Consider the following 21833-nt stretch of genomic DNA (forward strand, 5'->3'; position numbering starts at 1 on the left):
ATAGGCCTTTTGGGGCGGCACGGTGGTGCAGTGGTTAGCACTGTTGTCACAGCAAGAAGGTCGGGGGTTCAAACCCCGGTTTCCCTGGCCTTTCTGTGTGGAGTTTGCATGTTCTCCCCGTGTCTGTGTGGGTTCTCTCTGGGTGCTCCGGCTTCCTTCCACTGTCCAAAGACATGCGGACTAGGATGATTGGTGACCCTTTAGGTGTGAGCGTGAGGACTGGCGCCCTGTCCAGGGTGTACCCCGCCTTGGGATTGGCTCCAGCCCCCCCGCGACCCTGTACAAGCAGGATAAGCAGTTGACGATGGATGGAGGCCTTTTGTGTACATATAGAAAGTCTTAGATCTTTGAGTTCATTATGAATGGGGGCAAAAACAAAACTGTTTATATTTTTATTTAGTGTATATGTCAGAGGTCACACATCTCTGGTTAAGTGTCTTGCTCAGAGAGACATTGGTGGATTGAACCCCGGTCTCTCACACCAAAGAAATGTCTTATCCACTGCGCCATGTCCACCCCAGTTTTAGTGTCAAATTTGGACACTGCCTTTTGCGGCTGCTGATGTAGTGCAAAGTGATAACTTACAGATACCTTATTTTAATAATAGTCAGTGTTTGGAACTTAACTCCAGTGGTGGAAGAAGTATTCCTTTAATTAAGTAAAAGTAGCAATGCCTACATGAAGTATCAAAAGTACTCATTCTGTAGAGAAATGGCCCCGGTCAGTGTTTCACTATTATGTTTTTTGGTTAATAATACTGCTGCATTAATGTGTATGTTGCATTTTACTGCTGTAGTCTAGATGTTCATGGTTAACTAGGCTACTTTATATAGGCTACTGTTGTGTAGTTCAATCTACAGCAATGCATCGTAGTATATACGATCGTATGATGTTTGTAGTGTCACTGTCCTGTGGGAAACACTATCTTTAAAAAGAAAATTTTTCATAGAAAGACAGCCCCTTTTTTCAGCTTTGTGATGATGCATTTTCAGTTAATCCAAGGTGCTTTTTAAATAGTTTATTTATCTTATTAAAATAAAAGAACATTTAATCCTTCAGTTTATCAGAACAACTCAAAATGACCACATTTGGAGATACGTGGCATGCCAGCAGAAAATAACTGGAACCATTATGTCCAGTTTTTACTTCACAGCTCTCATTGTAGTAAGGGCTCTTTTGAGGGTGAGGAGTCAGTGTTAAATCAATACTCACATGCCCATATGTACATTGAAGCAGGTTCAGCTTGCTGTAATCATTCCTCCTGGTCTTCCTGGTCATTAGAAATCCCTTTCTTATGCACTTCTAGTTTAAGTAAGGAAAACTTGTTTCAATTTACACATGGGCACCGGATTATTGTTTTAAGACAGACTTATCCTTTAAGATGGGAAGATACAGGATGTCAAACATCAACTCTTACAGTATGTGTGCCACAATACTTTCGCATTCATAAGAAATTCTCTCAGTCTGACCCTGAATGTATTTCACCTAAATAAAAATTTGTTATTAATAGGACTAAAGATAAACTTGGATGCAGATGAGTGTAAAAGTGGTAAATCACAGGAATGTGTCAGAATCAGTAAAAGTATCTTTCAAAATTGCAAGACATCAACAGGGGTAAATTTTTTATCTCAAAAATGATAAGTTAAACAATGCAAATGCATTCAGAAATGGAATTTAATTGACATGATACATCCTTTACATGGTATTCTGTATTTCAAAAATGAAAAAAGGAACACTTTCAAATTCATTCAGTTGCTCCACCATGTAAAAGGAAACAGATTATTGCTGAATTCATGTTCCTTGATTCCAGCAAAATGGAAAAACCTCATGCTCAGCCCAGTGGCTCAGGTTTGTTTCTTAGAGCTGAAATGAGAGTATTTGTATGAATTCATTCCTATTATGCTCTATTTTACTGAACCTATGGATGGAAATTTTCAAATAATGGCATGATGCTGGAATCATACAGAAGCTGGTTCTAACACAAAAAGTACCTCATATTTCAAAGTCTCTGAGAATAGATGACCCAATGAAATTATGATTTAAAAAAAAATAAAAAATAAATGTGACATCACCTTTGTACCGATTCTAAGGGGAAACTGCTCCAAACTGTAACAAACCCCTATTATTTCACATAAAAACCATAAAGTGTGAAACAATTAAGTATGTTTTCGGTTTCCAGGTTTTATTGGGTCATCTATCCATCACCGATCAAGACCTTGAAAATAAGGGAGAACACATTTTCCTCTGCAGACAGATGCGTTATAGTAGGTGGCCGACAGTCTTTCCCCTCTACTACTGACAAACAAAAATTTCATATTGCAACTTTAAAATTAATACAGTAAAAAATAATAAAAATATTCTGTGTACATAAAGCTTATGAGCATTGGAATACTGGTGTAGGATCTGCGATCAAGTAACAAGACCGTTAACAGTGAAGAAACAAAACGGTCATAGATCAGAAATCCAACAATATTTTACACACTTGGGCCCTGACCTTAAAACAGTGCCCATTGTAAAGCCAAACTCCTAACAGTGCAACAAATTTTAACAATAAAACGTTTAAAATCCTGAATTTACTAAAATCTGCACCCAGGTTTCAAAATTGAGAATGCATCGTCGTGTTCAATTGTTGAATGAGACTGTTCGTTGGTGGCTCAGTCAAGAAAAATGAAGAAAGAGTCCTCCTGAATAAAACCTTCCTAAAGCAAAGCAAAGTACAAAACAAAAGCAAAACCCTGAAGTTAGGCGTAGTGTATAAGCACAGTAAAAAAAATTTTGAAAAAAAATTGGTGGGGAGTACACCTGTAGTTTAACCTTTTCTCTACAAACAACAGATATTGCTTGGTCAAAAGCTTATAACGACATGAGTATAAAAGTAAAGTATAATACAATGCACATTATGAGCAAATATCATTAAACACACTGCTGCAAACACACACAAAAATGTAAGCGATAACTTTGTGAGCCAGCTCAAAGAGCTAAGACGTAAAAACATTTGAATTATGATCCATGTCCCAATCAAAACAACTAAAAATTGACAAAATAATAGAAAACAGATATATTCTATATATCTGTCAGCTGCATTTTTTAAAATTTTTTTTTTACACTAAATTTATAAGATTGTGCCATGAATGAAACTTGGTCAAGCATGATTTTTCTTTAAATGTAACTTTTTTCCTCCATATAAACAAAATGTACATTTTAAGAGAGTGCAAGCTTTCACCCAAACTCTCAAATTCACAGTTAGCAATTAGATGTCAACATTGTCGGTACAGCGAGAATTGCACATGAGAGAAGAAGAAAAGTCAGGACTACATTGTAATGACACAGTGGGGACTCTAGAGGGTGCTATAGCCTGGGAAAAGCACAAGAAAAAAAATATTGCACGATTCTAATGTTGGACCCCTCCCTGCCTTCTGTGTGTCTTTCTAAGTAGGTTCAGTGAAGATGGATCTCCTGCTGATATAGTGAGCTCAGACCAAATCAACCCTCCAGCCTTGCACAGAGTTGTCCATAAGTGCCAAAGGAGTCCAAGTGACAGCATGATAAAGAAGAGGGATTAAAAACATGTCCACTGAGACAAGTCCACTGGCGTTATTGATGAACCAAGGTACAGTTGCCCTCCATAGACGTCCAAAATGTCGATCAATTGCAAACAAAAACTCTCTTGCTGTCCAATCGCCACAGAACTGAGGGCCTGCCTGAGAGCTCAGCAGAGAGGTTTAGGAGACGGGTTGAGCAAATTCCATAGAGGGGCGATGTGAATCAAGTGGAGTCATAATGTGCTACTACAGCGGATGGAGTAGTGGGTGTCTGCATCTTGGAGCGTAGTACCGACTCAGTTGTGTGGGTCTTGAAAAGGCATTTCAGAAGACATGGCCTTATTGTAGAAACGGGCACCATTTTACTGTCCAGCACTTAAGGTTCTCAGTGGGGGAGAGCGCCGGTCCGGCACTGCTCGAGACAGTGGTGGTCTACTATGGTCTACTATGGTCTGTGAAACCTAAAAGGTGAACAGAAAAAGTATTGTTTTCAAACATCTCATCGCACGGCACAAAAACCTCCATTAAGACCCGAGATAGTCACATGCAAATTAATGGATTTGGGACATTACCTAGTTAAATGGCGACTTGACTCATGCACTTCCATCTCATTGCTCTTGAAATCGTTGAGTTCCTTCCGTATAGCTGCCTACAGAGGACAAACAAGAAGGAAACTTGAAAAAAGCTGCAGAGGCTTAGTACACAAACTGCAGCCTCTAAGCCTCGACTCTATCTCCTTTTAGCATGCTTCATTCATCATTTACGCTTATCTTGAGGGCATGAATGATTCTAGTGAATTCTCTCAACACAAGAGCCCTCGATTTCCTCTTCTTAAGACATTTAGAAGCATGAACAATAATATATCCGCTGGTATACTTGGGTAGTAAGCTTGTTTTAACTATACTAAAGTAGCAACACCATGGATTGACAGATTAAAAACATACATAAAAAACATTGAAACAAAAAGTTTTTATACAAACCAATGCAGGTTTATTTTTAGAACACCAAATTGTATCAAGGTGTTACAGGCTGTCAGTGTTTAGATCAAAAGCTGAAGTTTATAAAGACATCTTCATTGTGAAGAAGGACTACAAATCATAGAAAATAATGGAAATTAGAAGGGCACTCAGAGAGCGCACACCTCCGCCAAGGCCAATAGTCTAGTCTTCTATGATAAGCAAATCTGCAAGCGCAACCACTGTATGGATAAATTTCCCAAACTATTAGAATTACAGTATGTCAAAATATGGTTGTGCCCAGCTGAAGCCTCATCATCTCAGTTCACAACTGACCTATCTCGCAATGTTAACGAAAGTGAAAAATAATTTGTGTATCCGCCCCATGATTCAGATCCACTTCAAGTTTCATGAAAATCCGGCCAGCTGAAATACAAACTATTGGCATCGAAAACATAACTTCCTTGGCGGAGGGTAATAAAACATTGTTTCAGTAACTTCAACCCTTATACATGGGTGTTTTTTTAAATATTCCTACATACTTCGGGTCTTTAGCAACCCAGCACTAATAACGATTAAACCATATAATATATTACTCATCAAATTCTTGTAAACCTTTCAGAATGTATTAAGATTAACAAACACACCAAAATAGATTTTTGCCAATTTTTTACAGTCATTACATGTCAGAAATGTGTTTTGTTTTAATTTATCAATATATTTTAACAAAAACTTAATATATTTCATGCTTAACTGTAACTATCTAGATTGTCTACTAAAACCTCTCAAACCTACCGAACCCAAACTTGAGGTAACTATATGAGGGGCATCTGCGAAGATCATCCGGGTCATGGATATCCAAGGTAGGTTAAAATCAAGGGCAACTGTACTTGGTTGAAGATACTTCAAAAAGTAAATTCAAAACAAGTCCAGTTGTCCAGTTGTACTTGATTTTAAACCAGCTTGGATACATAAGAGTTAATAACATCATTTTAAAATACATTTCCAGGAAGCTTTTTGAGCACAAAACAAAGCTGTTTCCCGTTTATGAAGTTCTACACATTCACATTTGGGACAATGTCTTGTGAATCGTTGCCTCTAAGCAGCACCACTGTAGCAGGGGCTAGGTGCCTTGCCGAAGGGCAGGATGGTCAAAGAGATTCTCAAAGTAGGGATGAGTCAGTGTTCCAGGAAATACAATGGTGTGCTGTGCCTTTTTAATAACCTAACATCCCCTCTAAAATGTCATGTGTGACAGCAACCCAGCCGGATGATGTCATTGCTTGTGCGATTCAGCATGACTCAAGGGGACATCTATAGCCTTGGGGAGGATGCTTCTGCAACAGGAGAACAAACAACATTCATATCTGTGCTAGAAGGTAGAAATAGGAAGGGAAAAAAGCATCAGGAGAGCAGCGCTGCGCCTGAGGGTCCTGAGGCACTGCTTGTCCGATTACTCTCTTATGTAAGGGGAGTTGTTGCATAATCAAAACCCTGAATCCCTGTGATTTTCACATGAGTGGTCCTCAGGTGTGACCTGGCGTGTTCAGAGCAGTGCATCGTCACAGCAAATGAGGCAGAATCACTGCTCTGCAAAAATCAAGAACTCATTAAAAGTCAGAGGCATAGGCAGCAGGACCGCTCCAGGGTGTTTACTCAAAGGGGAACCAAACAGAGGTGGAACTTGCTGTAACAAGGCAGCAGAAACACATCCTCCTACCATCACGCTCCTGTGTTACGGGTTGCGCCATATGAGGCACAGAGGGGGTGGAAGGGGAGCATGATGGTGGGATCTTGAGATTATTAAAAGATTATCTCAATTTAACTATAAGATTAGTGTAAGTAATACTGGCCTTGTCAGCTGCTGTGAGCCGGGTCCAGGGCTTATCTGCCCGCCTGTCATAGTCCTGGGCATCCGACACCTCCACGTAGTCACTGAATCGGATGAGAATTTTGGCCTGTCTCAGCTCCTCTACAGTGGGCCTTTGGCTCAGCTGGAACAGAAGAAGAAAAAAAAAGTTGGAGAACAGAAAACTAGGTAAAGTATTTTAGTCGCTGTCATGGTTAGCAGCTTCTCAGACAGAGGGATAGGGGAAAAAATACTTGCACATCCTACATATTTATCCAGTAGGTGCATCAGAGAAGAGTTAAAAATTTAACAAAAACATTACATTTCAGTTCCTGCAGACCTTCTTTAGAGTATGAGTTCCTCATAAAGATTACAAGGAACAGACTAGTTTATCACTTAAGCACCTCCAGCTGTGCACCTCCTTTACACAGCAATCTTAAAATATTAAGAAATGTTGATGCATTTAATTAAAATAAATGTACCAGTTTTAGATGGAAAATGGCAAATTAACCTTGGTATATCGACCAATCTTACCATGTCACAGTTAATCGTGACAGCTTATATGATGGTTGATAAATTACAAGAAACTGCAGTACATAAATGTCAAGAGGTAGAAACAGTGATGCCATTGCACAGTTTGTCCATCAGAGAATTAATGGACACCTTTTTCAACAGTAAAATGTTAAGATCAGTAGATATCCTGATTAAAATCTTTTCTTTTAATTGAATTTAAATGTCATCTTATGTAGTTATGTACACAAATATATATCAGCCAATATAATTTAATCTCGATTGGCCTCCAAAACCCAGTATCAGTCAGGCAATGCACCATTTTATATATTGAGGTTCAAAAATGCGACTTGGTTCCCTACATGAGCAATGTTCTATGAATGTGTAGTTAGTGTCATATACAGTATGGATACGGATGAGCATTTTGTTTAAAACACAAAGGAAGCACCCGTGACTGGAAGGCCGTGAAGTTTACACACTGCATACAATAAAAGGCATGTGATGCATAAAATAAACTCCTTCAACAGCTGTGAGATTTTTGTTTTGAGCAGCTTGTCTGCAGGTGAGCAGAAAGTGCTATAATCTAATTGAAAGTGATGGGAACATGCTCAACACCTCGATATGGGGTCAAAGGATTTGGCAGCCAACATGCTGAAGGGCCAAGGGCAACAAGGGCATCAGTGTCTCCTGGGGGGAGACCTGAGAACTACAATACAAGAGCAGGCCTGTAATGGACTAGATTCTTACTTCTCACTACAGATGAGTCACTGTCACACAGCTTGTTTATCCTGGCCAACAATTTACCCCCTACAAATAATTGAAAATCCTGAGTGGGTTTGCACCTTTGGAGCTATTTTGGACTCACCTTTCGCGTTAGCCTTCGTTTTATCTCCCTCTTCTCCTCCATTTCCTCTTGCTCATTGCGAGCTGCAGAAAATGAGAGGCCGAGTGTTACACTGAGTATAGGCACATGCAACCAGTGGAATGTATATGAAAATGACTGAAAGGGAAAATTATTATTTGCATAACATGGCTCATTAGATTCCCATTAAACTGGATACATTTCTTAAAGCCTAAAATAGTTTTCATCATTGGCTGTTTAATACTATTAGGAATGGGTATCAGGGGAGAATGATTGCTTTGTTGCTTTTAAGTTGTCCCGGGGCTTTTTGGTCCATGTTTATGATTAAGTGATTAACCTATTTAAGACTTTTTCTTGCATTTCCCTAAAATTCCTCCATGTGTTGCACTGTATATTTATAGTCAAAAACCCAAGTTAACCACATTACAAAGAGGAGACGAGAGTAAACAAGGAGTATACTGGGACACTGCTCCTGCTTGCAAAAGCTTCGGCAGTCAGTCTGCATTTGTGCAAGTGCTGAACACAAACTGTATCTATAGTACTTCTCTCAGTTTTGGATCCCAGGCGGTACCTCTCTAGAAAATAAAAACCTGTTTGTTTAACCTTGCTACTGTATGTGTGTGAGTGATGGGGAGGACTTGACTTGTCACTCATGAATTCTTTGACTTTGAATTTTCCTCCTGCACACTGCCAATCATGAAGGAGCTTCTAGGAGAGCCGGGACTGCTGCTAAATCAGTCTTTGATTCGAGAGCAGCAGAGTCCCAGGCAACAGAACGGCGGCTTCTCTCTGATACTGCATCTGTTTGAGCTAAGAAACCCATCTTTCTGGACATGACTCCTCAGGGAGCCCTGCTGCCTGCCTGCCTGTCTAAGATCAAAAAGGCGGAATAAAAGGAGAAATGTAAGCCACAACTTTCATATAACTAGGCCTCTCAAATCACCAGGTAGCACTATAAGAAGCGTGAATGCACAAAAGGCTGCTACAAATATGGACTCATGCTTTGCTACAATGTGTTTCATGAAGCGCCACACGGTTAGAGAAGGCATTTTTGGCGGTTCTGTCACTTTGACATTTTTGTTCACTCGCGGCTTAGAGATAATGTTAAATATACAAGTTTAACACACTCACGTTTGAGGATGTTCCTCTGTTCCAGCTCCTCCGCTGTGGGTCTCTGACTCAAGCGCCTGGTTAGAAACATGCACCCATGGTCAGCACATAATCACAGGCACTAGGTCAGCAAGGCAACTGAATCAATATGGGGGTCATCCTAATGCAAATCAACCTACTTTACATGTAATCATCAACTGTCATTGTTCAAAAGAAAATCTATGTAAACATTTCACCGGTTCTTTTTCTGTGGTACACATAGTGACACCTGATTCAGATAAAGCAGCTCAGTTTTGTTCTTTTGCCCAGTATTTACTTCCCTGCTTTGACATCAACTCCCAGCGAGGTTATCTTATCGGCATTTTGACTCACAGCACGAGTGAAATGTACAATGTATTATGAGCAACGGAGTTCAAGGTTGTTTTTTTGCATCTTATTTAAGCTCTTGGCTCGTGACAGCTTGACAGGTGCACATGCATTATAACACACTGGTTTAAATGCAGAGAAGGCGGCCAGTAAAAACCTGATATTCCTGAAGACTAGGGGACTGTAACATGGCCACATGCCAACTGAAGGGTTTTAACACTCAAGACAGCTAAAATAAACCCTATCACGTATATTTACACAGACAAAGACACATGGAATGTGACAGTCATACACTGCCCCCATCACAGTTTTCTTTCTTTTCTGCGACAATTCCCTCAATTTGTAAGAGGCTAAAAAAGACTAAAATCCCCAAAGGCAATATCTGAAAGGTTACTCTAAGTGCTCTCAATTGGGGACTCCTATAATAGCACTGTGTCAGGACCACATGGCAGCAGACCTAACTCTGGGCATTGGATCAATGATTGTCTCCATCTTGTTAGAACTGACAGTATTTTGGAGCTGCTCAGCCCTGTAAACTACTGTATGCAGGGTTTGGTCTGTGCTCAGGCTGGCTTGTCTCATCTCATGTCATTTGTTCTCCCAGGTGAGGGATATCGTTTGGGAAAAGTCAAGACAGTGAATCTCAGACGCAGCAATAGCAGAGCAGCAAAAACGCAGCTACTATAAATAAACATGCACAGACTAGTCGGCAAACATCCATGTGGATGCTCCTTCCCAAATAATTTCTATCACAATCAGGTTTATTTAACGCCCGGACATTATCAACTAAGTGCCTGTCTGCCTATGCAATATGAAGACTAGAGACGTGAGTATAATGAGATTATAGAAGGAGTTTTACAGATTTTTTTTCGATGTTGCTGTTTAAGGCTTCACTAATCAATATTTTTATATTAACAATGGCTCATACTGACTGTGTAATGTGAATGTTGTCACTCGTGACAAACCCACCAAGACTTATCATTAAACTCTGCAGTATTTATTTGGTAGGGTCTTCAGCTGATTGCGCTCACCGGGGCCCATGGGTTATAAAAGCTGGCCCATGTTTTCATTACGGTCTCTCCCTTCAAGCAGGTTATATCCACGCTATGGCATCTTCTTTTGTACTTGTGTTTATTTTAGTTGAATAAATTATACTTGTTTTAACTAAGTACCGTGGAGTCCCTCTTTGTCACATTCCCTGATCCAGTTTGTGACAGTACGGCATAGTCCAAGAAAGCCAGACTATTTTTGTTGAAATCCTCTCATGTAAACTTGATATTACTGTCTACCGAGTTGATGTGTTCTGTGAAGGCTTGTACTTACTGGTTTTAATTTTGACCCACGTGTTGTCGACATATCTGTACTAGTGGGTCAGTGCTATTCCTCTGAAGGAGTTCAGGATTCCATATAGATTTGGTCACAATAGGGGATACTGGTGAGCCCATGGCACAGCCACGCTTATGTCTGTAGAATCCTCCGTTGTACAGGAAAATGGGCTGACGACCACAACAGCTAGGAGAACTAGTGGTATCCATCACCTTGATGATAACCCCACAGAGGTTAAATACCTGGGACACCCTGCCAGCCAGTTAGAACTAAAGAAGCCTCTTGGATTAGAGGTCAAACAAGTATCTTCAATCAAGTCCAGTTGCCCTAGATTTAACCCTACTTGGAGAGCTGAGATGGTTTCCTCACAATAAAGACAAGATCCCTGGGAGTCCAGAATACGCCCGGCCAAGAAGTCTCACACATAAATTCTAGTTTTACAGGGGGTTGTCGTTTTATCACAATTTTTTGTCCAGATTAAACAAACAAGATTTAACATTTTAATTTGTGAGCTGTAGAGATGCTTGTAGGCAGACCTTTTTACTTTTGTATAGAGACATGCTAGCCGTCTCCCCCTTCTTCAAGCCTTATTGCTAAGCTAAGCTAATTCTCTCCTGGCTGTAGCTTCATATTTTATTGACAGACATGATATCGACATGGTATCGACATTCTCAGCGAGAAAGCAAATAAGCTTGAAAATTTCCCAAAATGTCAAACTAGTCTTTTAAGAGACATAAACCACAAAATACATTACATATTAAAGCAAGCAAGACCCACAAACAATAATCCAAAGACGCAGCAGTGTTTATCAACTTTCTCAAGGGTGAAAGCTGAAACTCTCCCGTTCAGTTTTCACCTTTGAGATTAAGCGTCTCCAGGGTTTTCCCAGTGAATCAGGTCAATACAAGTAAGTTGAGGTCAGCGTGTCCTGAAATAGCATTACCGTAATCAATTCTGATTGGGCTAGCACAAGCGCCAACATTACATTACACAATACTCTTGGCAAAAAGCCTGAAATTAGGACTTGGGCATCGGATGACACTGCAAAGGACACTGTGAAAGAGCTTTTTGGGAACATGACAACTAAGCAGGCAGGCCTTCTGGGAACACGCGCTGTGTTCCAATCACAGCGGGGAATAGTGATGTGTGCCAATGTCTCTAGATAATACTCCGTTATTCCCTTGCAACCATATTTCCCACATCTCATATCTTATTATACTATCCAGGCCTTCATTTGTACCCATCCGCTTGGCAGTCTTTTCCCCTCTCAACGCATCATTACATCCCATTCACTCAGTCATGTTCAAAAAGAAGAGTGAAATCAAATGAGGCCTGTGATCCGTTGGGGGAAAACATTATGTCGTTTGATCTGTTCAATTACTAGAACTCACATTTATGATCACAACATATGTATACAAATTCCTCTGATTTGTACGCACTGCACCAGGGTGTGTAGAGAGAGAGAGAGCGAGAGAGAGCTGCTGGTATGAAGCGGCTTGCGTGGTGCTGCTGTGTGGAGGAGTCGGGTGGAGATGGTTTGGCACATGCATCACCGTGGTGATTCAGTCAGCGAGGGAGGAAGTCAGGCAGGAGGAAGAAAGAGAAATGAGAGAGAGTGAGAGAGTGCTAGAGAGAAGACAAAGAGAATAAAAACGAGAGGGGGGGGGGGGGGGGGGGGGGCGATGCATCGCTGAAATTAGGTCAGCTCCATTTTCAGAGCCTCATTTTAACGAGATAAAGCGTTTATCTTTATCGGATGTTGAGAAGGAGAAAATGAAAGGCTATAAAAGTGTTTGGATAGAAAAAAAGGCTCACATTTGCATCGGCTTTGGACTGAGTCACACTTCTATCAGCCAGGATATTGGGCCGTCGTCAGCCCAAAGTAAGACTAAACGCTTGGATTGGCTGAGAGCAGCCGCTTTTGAGTTGCAGGAACATCAATCAGGTCTACTAAAAATATTTGGACCATAAATTGTGCATGTGTGTGAATGTATTCAAGTTTAAAAATGCATGTATGTAACATGTCTCACCTTGTGAGTTTTGTGCCTATCTGTTGCCTAGACTCCAGTCTCTCCTCATCTGTCTGCATGGGCAGGATGTTTTTCTCCTCCAGCTCTCTTTTGGATGGACGGTTACTCAGCTTGATGGCCAGAGAGTCCTTCCTCAGCACCTTCTGTGCCAGGGTACCTAAACACAAACACCATGGTCAAACATGAGGCGGTGCAGGCACGAAGCACGGACCTGAGGCCTCAATTACCAAAATGCTCTGACTTTTTTTCTTCATTTCTACTGTATCTCTCAATTTTGATAAATAGGAACTTTATTGATCCCTCGGAGGGAAACTGCAGTGTTGTAGTAGCAGAGGTTTACATAAACAAAACATGCCTGAGGTTGGTAAACAAGCATGAGGTAGTTAAAAAATGAATAATTCTGTAATAATAGAATTGACAAATTTACAAACATATAGTCATTCAAACTACTAGTAGAAGTAAAAAAAAGACTTAAAGATATGTCTCTCTGACTTGGTAAATGGGTATAGAATATGTACTGTTATTCAGAAGAAATAAGTCTGCTCTCCCTACATAGAGGGGAGTCATTGTATATTTACATATGTTGTCATCTTTATTTCATGGTTCTGATGCTGAGATTTAAATAGTTACAAAGTCTCAAATATGAAATACTTCTTCACCCTAAATATGATCTAAACTGTGGAGAATTGACAATTATTTAATGTTTAACTGTATGTAATGTATAACTTATAACAAAGATTTATATATACACACACACACACACACACACACACACACACTAGTCTCAATCAAGCTGTACCTTTCAGTATTACTTATACTTTCAATGCCTCTTAAAGTAATGATGTTGCATATTGAACGATTCCATTACACATGGCGTCTCACAAAGACAAGTTTCGGCAAGAGGTTGCAAGTGAAATATTTTCCATTCTGGATACACTACTCTGCAAATCTTATTTTGGCCATGCTATGAAGGTCAAACTAGTTCCGAGTTCCAGGAGGCTTCGGGTGAAGCCAGCAGTATCCATTTTTTGTCACTCTCCACAACTTGCCTTTGTTTTTATATTTGACAAGGAACAGATGTGAAAAATTCTAAATAGACACATAATAGAGCTCTGTAGATGCATTTAAAGCCTAATTCACACTACACAATGTTTAGCCCGATTTGCCACTCGGCGAGCTCGCCGACTGTCAGGCTGTGATCGGGTATAAATCAGCGGTCGCCAGTCGTTATGTGTGAACTACACAAGGATGCATCAAAACGGCTCCCCGACACATTTCTAACACATCGCTGACGTCTGCCAGATATCTAGCATGCCAAATATCTGGAAGAGTCGGCCGACTCGACATCCACATCCAGCCAAACAGAGCAGGCAGCTGGCAGAGCAGGCAGCTACTTTTTCACTGCAAAACACTTTTTACTCCCCTCCAGCTCTCTCTGTAGCTCAGACATTACCTGCGTGTGGTAATCCATTCTTTCACCCAGATTCTTTGTCTTTATTATTGCTATCTTTATAATAACAAACAACAGCTGTTTTGTGTGTATTTTCGCACATTCCCGTTTCACATTTCACGTGTGTTTTCTTGCCGCTGTCAGCTTGTGTAGTGTGTGACCTTCTGTCACTGATCAGTCACGTAGTGTGAACGCCACAGCGACTTCAAGACTCCCGTCACAAGACGGCAAGTTGTGTAGTGTGAACAGCAGGGCCATCGGTCAACGGTGAAAGTCGTGTGTTCTGCACTGTATTAGGATACTGGGGGAAAAATGTAATCCACTGACTATGACGTCAGCTTTTTCATCATTTGTGAAATTTAAACATTAAAAGACACATTAGGGCCACCATATTTGCTGCCACTCACTTGTAAATATGGAGTCGTCATCTTCCTCGTCGTCCTCGTCATCATCCACGTCATCGTCCTCGTCCTTATACATGCTGGGCAGATCTTCATAGTCAGACTCGTTGGGCATATTCTCCTTGTCATCCTCGTAGTCAATGATCACAGACGGCACTTCTCTTCTGTCCAGGGGAGCACACTGACCACCACCGTGCAACAAAGAGCTAGTGGGGTGAAAGGCACCAAATGTGGACATTAATGTCACGGCTCATGCTTACAGCCAAAACACCTGGCCTTGCTAAGAGGATGAGCCTGCCCAGTGAAGGCAAGTTTACATGGGCAACCTCATTTTTCAAGCCTAATTCTATATCATGTTTTTAAAGTCAAATATTGTTTATGCTATGTAATATTACTGACATAACTCTCACAAACCTTATAAGAATAAAAGATGCTTCTGGTTCATTGTCATAATCCAAGTATAGAGGGAGGAGAGATATACAGTATAACTCTAGCTGAATGAAAGTGGAGTACAAAGAGCCTGAATACATACCAAATACAAATCTAGTCCTACGCAATGCCATGCAATCCTCTGAACTATACAGAGGAAAAGAGTAACTCATTATACAACTTGTATAATTCAAAACAAGGTGACAAAATAAGCTCCTCTTTCGGGAGCCATCATTTATATGCAAGTGCTAATCGGTGACATATTTGATGGATTGATTAATCACAGTCTAGTTGAAACTTCTTGTGATGAACCAATGTTATGTAACCATTTTCAAGCTTTCAGGCTATTGTGAGCCATGTCGGGGCCGTTATTTCCTTATCCCTGCCTAAATGGCTTTGGTGAAAAAGAGATCCTAATGTAAGAGGTTACATAACGTCCAATCTGCGACCCCGTCCCTTTTCTCCAAACGCAAAGAAACGCAGCTCTTGTAAAGAGCAGCTGGTCATGTTATGTCAGGCCAACTGCTGGAGGGACGCCTACTCCATCAGCCTGTGCCCACACATACACACATTTACTTCAAAATTAGGCCATGCTTCCCTGTGAGCCAGTGTGCTGATTTAGACCTGTACACCAGCTTTGCATGGCCTCGATATCACCAGGATATATTTGAGAGTAGCGGACAAGTGTCCACAAAAATAAAACCTAATAAACAGGACACTCTATGTTCATTATAATGCTTTTTCCCCCCAGTAATTAGTCTGATTAGTGCTGTTTTGGCAACACTTTTTACTAACAAGAAATAAATTTCATCATAATAACTCGAGGCACATCAAATGAGGGAAAGTAGTTCTTCATAAAAGGAAATATGTCACCGGCAACAACCCTTTTGGCCAATCATTATTAAGCTATTACTTCAGTGAAAGATTTTAAATGCCAGCATGAAACCATTACACATTTAATTCTCCAGAGTTTTGTCAAAATCCAGATATTATGTGTGATGTCCAGACAGTCAGACAAACAGAAGCCGATCCATAATCTCTCCCTGCCTTCTCTAGAGGACAATCAGATTTAATGACCTGAGCACTGATGGCTACTAACCTTTCAAACCTCTGCATGGAGAGCGCCAGAGTTTTATTGAGCTCCTCAATGATGCGGCTGGGCGCATGCAAGCTGCCGTACTGAAGCTGGAGCGGGTGTCCGTGGCTCTGATGAAGACTGGCGAGACCAGCGAGGTGAGAGGGCAGCAAGGTGCCATGGTGGAGGGACATGCCCTGCGGAGGGCCACACTTTTGGGAGAGAGTGCTGAGGGGATTGGGGGATGGAGAAGGGGAGCTGGAGTCCAGCCCCCCCGGAGGCACACAAATCATCACTTTCTTGGGAGGCAGAGGTGGAGAGTGCTTCCCCCCGGGCATACAGGGCAACTTCATTGGCTGGCAAGAATCTAGAGAGAGAAAAAAAAAATCAAGTATAAACAGGACAGAAAAAGGGATTACTGAACACTGAACATTCTTACTAGATTAATTTATCATAACAAATCAACAACATTTTGCTGGTGCTAACATATAAATAGTGATTATGGATGATCAGACATGGCTCAGACGTCAGCTTAGAGTGGTGGGAATTAGGCCAGGGTAATGCTACTTCCCTCTGACTAACAGAGTGACAGTGACAGAGAGAGCCCAGCTGACCTTAACCACAGGGGAATATAATAAGACTACTATAATCCTGTGCACATGTGTGGTAACGCAGGTGGGGTTTAAAGCAACAGCAGTTATGGCGGTGGTGGAATAAATACCAATAATGTGCAAAGTAATATGTATATATCTTTAGGAAAAAGAAGTTACTCGAGTCATGTAAACTGAGCATCAACTAAGACCACTGACCTGTGCTATGGTTTGGGATCCTAGAGAAAGGCTTTGGAGGGAGAGCAGGAGGCTGTTTGTGGTACAGCGGCGGCTTGGCTGGGGTATCCTGAAGGTCACCTTGGTAGGTGACCGATTTCTTGGCGGGCAGGACCATAGATGACTTAATAGAGGGCTCCCGAGTGCAGACTCCACCGTCCATCGAGGATCGGAACTCAACAGTTGCTGAACACAAAAAAGAAACAGTCTGACAAGAACCGAAAATGTGTTTGACTGCACAAGAACGACACTTCCCGAGAAGACTGTTCAAACAAAGTTTAACTTGAGGTGTTGAGACAATGGTGGGGGGGGGTGGGGGGGTGGGGGTGGGGTTCAGGAACTTAATACGGTTTAATGACCCAAGAGTCTTTTATCAGCCCAAACCAGACCAAGGAACGGTGTCAGCCAAGCAGTTTGACAGAAGCTTTTTTAATTCTTTTACAGCAGTAAGCCATTTGATGTTTTTTGCGCGATCACATTTTTAGGCTGACGGTCCAATTCACACTACTGTTCACATATTCCAACAAACAATGCATTAATATTTCCCTAATTTAATCTTGACAGAACAAGTCTAGAAAAACACAAAAATGCTTACCCGTGTACAATTCGGGAAACAAAGTTAGTCTCTAGAGTAAGATCTGATTGTGTATTATTTATGGATCCATTTCTATTTTGAGCATACCAGAGAAGAACTTATTTTGTTGTATATCTATACATCAGGGGGAGATTGTCAATGTTGATAACATAATACAGTTCTCATAGGTATTTCAATCTCTGAACCAAGATTTAGCGTCTGGGGGAAATAGCCAGTGTTTCAGGCCTATCAATATCTTGGTCAAGACTTCCTGATAGCTGATGGGTTCCGTGATTGCATTTCGACCAATGCATTCTGCCTTGCTCTCCACACAGACTGTTTAACTGCATACCACCGAAGCCTGCACAAATATGATTGGTCAATACTACTCGGACCACAAATGGAAACCAGAACCCTCCAGATACCAAAATCGTGTCCCTTGTCTACAGATTCTGCATTCATATGCAGATATGGGTTTATAGAGATTATAGATATATTAAAGGTTTGCTTTGCATGTATAAAAATAACCACTGCTGATCTATCAAGCTCTTCACACAAGCTTTTTTTGATTATGGAAACTAGGTTGTCACTGGGCAGGAGAATTGAGAACACCTAGCCTCACAAAATATTCATTCTAAAGAGTGGCACACTTACTGTGCTAAAATAGGGGCAGTAGCTATCAATTAATCAGCTTTGACTAATTCACTGCGCTCCGTGTCTGTAAGCTTAAGGTGCACATAGCACTTTAGGTCAAGGAGAAGTGGCTTGTATTCTATGAATACAATATTCTATTTATATTTGTACTGTATTTAGGCCAGTTCGTCAAACATTTTTTAGTTTTGAAGAGTTCTTATTTTTGAACATTGTCTACAAAGCTCAGTTTGTAACACAATAAAAGTGGCCATATATTTCCTTATTTGCTCTGTTCACATCTTGGCAAGAGTCATTGGACTTTAATCAGCTTCACCAACTTCGTATTTTATGTCCTGAGGCATAGAGAACCCTGCTGTCAGACTTAAATATAGTCTCTAGCTTTGAATATGGGATGTCTAAGGCACATCAAATCAAGATCAAAGAGTTTATTAAACACTGCAAAATTTCTATAATGAAAGATTATATCTCTAGATACCCCATGCCAAATCTTGAAGAGTGCACTTCAGAGACCACTGATTAATGAGGAGATGAATAACTGAAGACCTTCCAATTTAGTGCACCATAGCTACCCTTCTTGCAGTTTCCACTTAAAACCATGACAGTTTCCAGCTCTGTTAAATAAGGTTGCAACTCTATAATATCAGCTCACCTTTTTCGAAGATCTCTTTCAGCACTCCTCTCTTGATCAACTCATCTCTGCTCTGTCGCATTGACATTTTCCTCTCCAAAGCTGAGGGGGTAAAAGGAGTAATAATGGTAAATGTCATTTTCATATTGGTAAAACCCTTCAATAAACACAAAATAAAACTGAAAAGCTCTCCGGAGATCTAGACGTCCACAGGTAAAATTGTTCGCTATCACAAGCCATGGTTTCAGTAGATCTTTACCAGTGATACTGGCAATACCGAAAAGTCTCTGGGGGACTTTAAAGATAGCAGGGCATGGCCGTCAAATAAAATTTCCATATCCATTGCAAGATTATGTCCCAGCTCTGGTAGTTTTTCTGTCTAAAAAAATAAGTGCTGATAATAAAAAGAAAACTAAAATGGTTTTCTTATTGTCAACAAATCCCATTCATTACAACTGAAGACATAAACCTTTTAAAATGATACCTTCTTTAATGCCTTCTTAAAAAAGCTGTAGACTTTTAGAGTTTAAGCAGGACATTTGATGGGGACTACTGTCAGCTGCAGATTAATACACATCTGGTGGGCTACTGAGTATTTATGGCAACAGGACGGTGTATGTGGAATTGATAAAAAAGAAAAAACTACAGTGCCCATATTCATGGCAGTCAAGGAACATGTCACTCGTGTTTTTAACAGCTACAGCAACAACAGAGGTATATGGCAATAAGAAAAATATGTCAGGCTTTGAATACACACGTAATATTTGTTATTAGATCAATTAATTGTTGGTTTTTCACTTTATGGATTTTCACTACAATACAATGAGAAAAATATAGATCATCATCCAACTTAAACTTTAAGTAAATGCATTTTTCACTGATTTACCTGAACACGACTGTATATACACAGTATATTATTGGTCTTGATGTACATGTATGGGTAATGGTACGTTTTTGATCTTTTAACAGATAAAAGATCAAAATTGCAAGCAACTTCAGTCCAGAGAACAGCGTACTGAAATATTAGATTTTGTTGTAATAATAATAATAATCTGTGAAAGTGTGACTTCTCTTCTGAACACCTAAAGCTAAAAAAACGGGCCTCGATTAACAAAAAGAGATAAAGGCTGGAGGAATTATTCCTGGAGGAATTATTCCAACAACACTTCTCCCTGTAATGTATTATTGACAAGATAGCATGCCCCATAGCTACTGGATGTTTCTACTTTTAGCTTAAAAAGTTGAAGCACTTCACATCTTCTATCAGTAGGCTGAAAAGCAGTAAAAAAGAAAAGAAAAGAAAAAAATCACATTAGTAATTTTAGAAATGAGCCCTGCTTTGCAATTAAGAATTTGGAATGAGGATCAGCAACAACACTTGAGCACAATGCACAACAAACTCCCTGTAGACCTGTGTAGCTCCTGCTTAAGAGGGGGATCGCAGATTGTGCCTTACATATGACCGAGGAGTCCTTTCCCACCTCTATCAGAAGGCGTTGTGTTCAAAGCTAATACAACCTTAGTGTGGACTCATGAAAATACTTACAGCTTGACCTCTCTTTCCCTTGCCATTAGTCACAACACAGTGGATTTAAAACCAGCTGCTGAGAGTGAAAATGAAAAACACAAATGAGAGTCATACAGACGTCAGACGGTCAGGCCTTCAGAGCAGAAATTTGGATACTCTATGCTTCAGTGTTTGAAAATACCGTAGCGGAGCAAGTTATCATCAAACAGTACGCTCCATTATGAGTTTCTCCAGGACACCAGATGTTCAGTATCGCTCTATACTTCAAAAGTTTTTGAAAGAGAAGCCTATTTGAGAACAGCTCCAAGCCAAGAATTACTAAAGCAGCGTAAAAAAAAAAAAAAATTGGGGAGTTGGGGGGAGATGGACGTGACCAAAATGTCACCAGTGTGTCACACAATGAATCATCTTCACTGGAGCCCTACATAAATTGAAGAGTGTGAAATGAAAGGAAATTGTGCCATTTGTAGATGCTACTTGAGATGCTAAAGCTGGCAGCTCTATCAAAAAGTGATTTTCTTTTTCTCCCAGAGGCAGAAAATTTAACATTAGGTCAAGTATGTCAAGGGGGTAGTAAAAAGATTTATCAAAGAGATGGCCCAGAATCAACGCAAAGGAATGTTTATAACTGGGAGTGAATGGAGCCAGTTCACTAGATTGTTTATCCAAAAGCACCACAGGCATCAAGAGACAGTCATGCATTGCACATTTCATTTCACTGTAACGGTGCTTTTTCAAACTTCAGTTTCTGAATTGTTGAACATACTAATGGAGTTTCTATTAATAATTTCTGCCCGTTGAGAAATGAAAAAAGTAAAACTTGTAGTAGCCTAAATTTCATCAAAACTAGGAATCTCTGCACCTTGGCAGTCGATTTTCCTAAAACTCCCACAGTCCTCTTCAATTGACCAGCAATGACTGTGATTTAGACTATTAATGTCTTTATGAGAATTCTTTAAATCTTTTTTGGGATGTACACCATTAAAACAAAAAAAAAAACAAAAAAAAAAAAAAAAAAAGTGAGACTTTTGGTTGACAGACACTATGTTCATCAAAATTACAAATCTCTTTTAAAAATATCAGCATCATGAGGGAAAACCCAGGGCTAAAGGCTGACGGTAGGCTGACAGTGCTGTAATATGTTCAGGGATTATACTGCTGTTTCATTCAAAATGAAAAGTAATTACTCAAAGCTTTATGACATAAGTGCTATGCCACGGGATGTGCACGGTTATGCAATACCATTAACTCAAAAGGCTTTGCGAGGATATTTCTTCAGATTAGATACTCTGCCCATAAAACAGAAGAAGAAATTGTTACAATAGAAGTGGACAGAGCAGTAGGTGTGCTGGACGAACAGGAGTTCATTTCATCAGGAAAGGCAAACTCATATCACAAATATTTAACTTTCAATGATAAATATCAAAGGATCACCTTTGATATTTATCATTGACATAATCATCAGGTCAGTTATTTGTGTTTATGTACGTATAGTGTTCAGCCGAGGTACACCTACTGAAACATTAAACAAACATAAGTATGTCCTCCAAATCACCTTGAATATCACCCAAGTTCTATTTTGGACAGTCTACCATGGCCAAAGTTGCGTCCAACACTCCAGCTTCTCAATCTGTACCAAGATGAGAAGATCAGACACTCATCGGGGAGACTCAGCTGAGAGCATATTAAATGAAACTGGCATATCCAAGTACAGGC

The 21833-nt window shown here is 40.3% G+C and overlaps 1 protein-coding gene across 8 annotated transcripts in view; it reads right to left on the reverse strand.

Moving 5' to 3' along the window:
- Nucleotides 1-1656: 1656 nt before the first annotated feature.
- The window catches only part of LOC119902047 (phosphatase and actin regulator 1-like), a 50576-nt gene continuing 30399 nt past the window's right edge, over nucleotides 1657-21833 (reverse strand). For all 8 annotated transcript variants that reach the window (XM_038717936.1, XM_038717938.1, XM_038717933.1 and 5 more), the window contains 10 exons: nucleotides 18611-18691; nucleotides 16716-16919; nucleotides 15931-16273; nucleotides 14409-14608; nucleotides 12552-12708; nucleotides 8851-8906; nucleotides 7723-7784; nucleotides 6352-6492; nucleotides 4115-4191; nucleotides 1657-4003 (listed from right to left, as the gene is read on the reverse strand). In XM_038717936.1, coding sequence (XP_038573864.1) covers nucleotides 3988-4003; nucleotides 4115-4191; nucleotides 6352-6492; nucleotides 7723-7784; nucleotides 8851-8906; nucleotides 12552-12708; nucleotides 14409-14608; nucleotides 15931-16273; nucleotides 16716-16919; nucleotides 18611-18691 — 1337 coding nt within the window. In that variant the 3' untranslated portion in view covers nucleotides 1657-3987. The remainder of the gene's footprint in view (nucleotides 4004-4114; nucleotides 4192-6351; nucleotides 6493-7722; nucleotides 7785-8850; nucleotides 8907-12551; nucleotides 12709-14408; nucleotides 14609-15930; nucleotides 16274-16715; nucleotides 16920-18610; nucleotides 18692-21833) is intronic.

The sequence above is a fragment of the Micropterus salmoides genome, unplaced genomic scaffold, assembly GCF_014851395.1.
Source record: "Micropterus salmoides isolate LMB-PRFRI ecotype aquatic unplaced genomic scaffold, ASM1485139v1 Ms_hic_scaffold_14, whole genome shotgun sequence".
Taxonomy (NCBI): domain Eukaryota; kingdom Metazoa; phylum Chordata; class Actinopteri; order Centrarchiformes; family Centrarchidae; genus Micropterus; species Micropterus salmoides.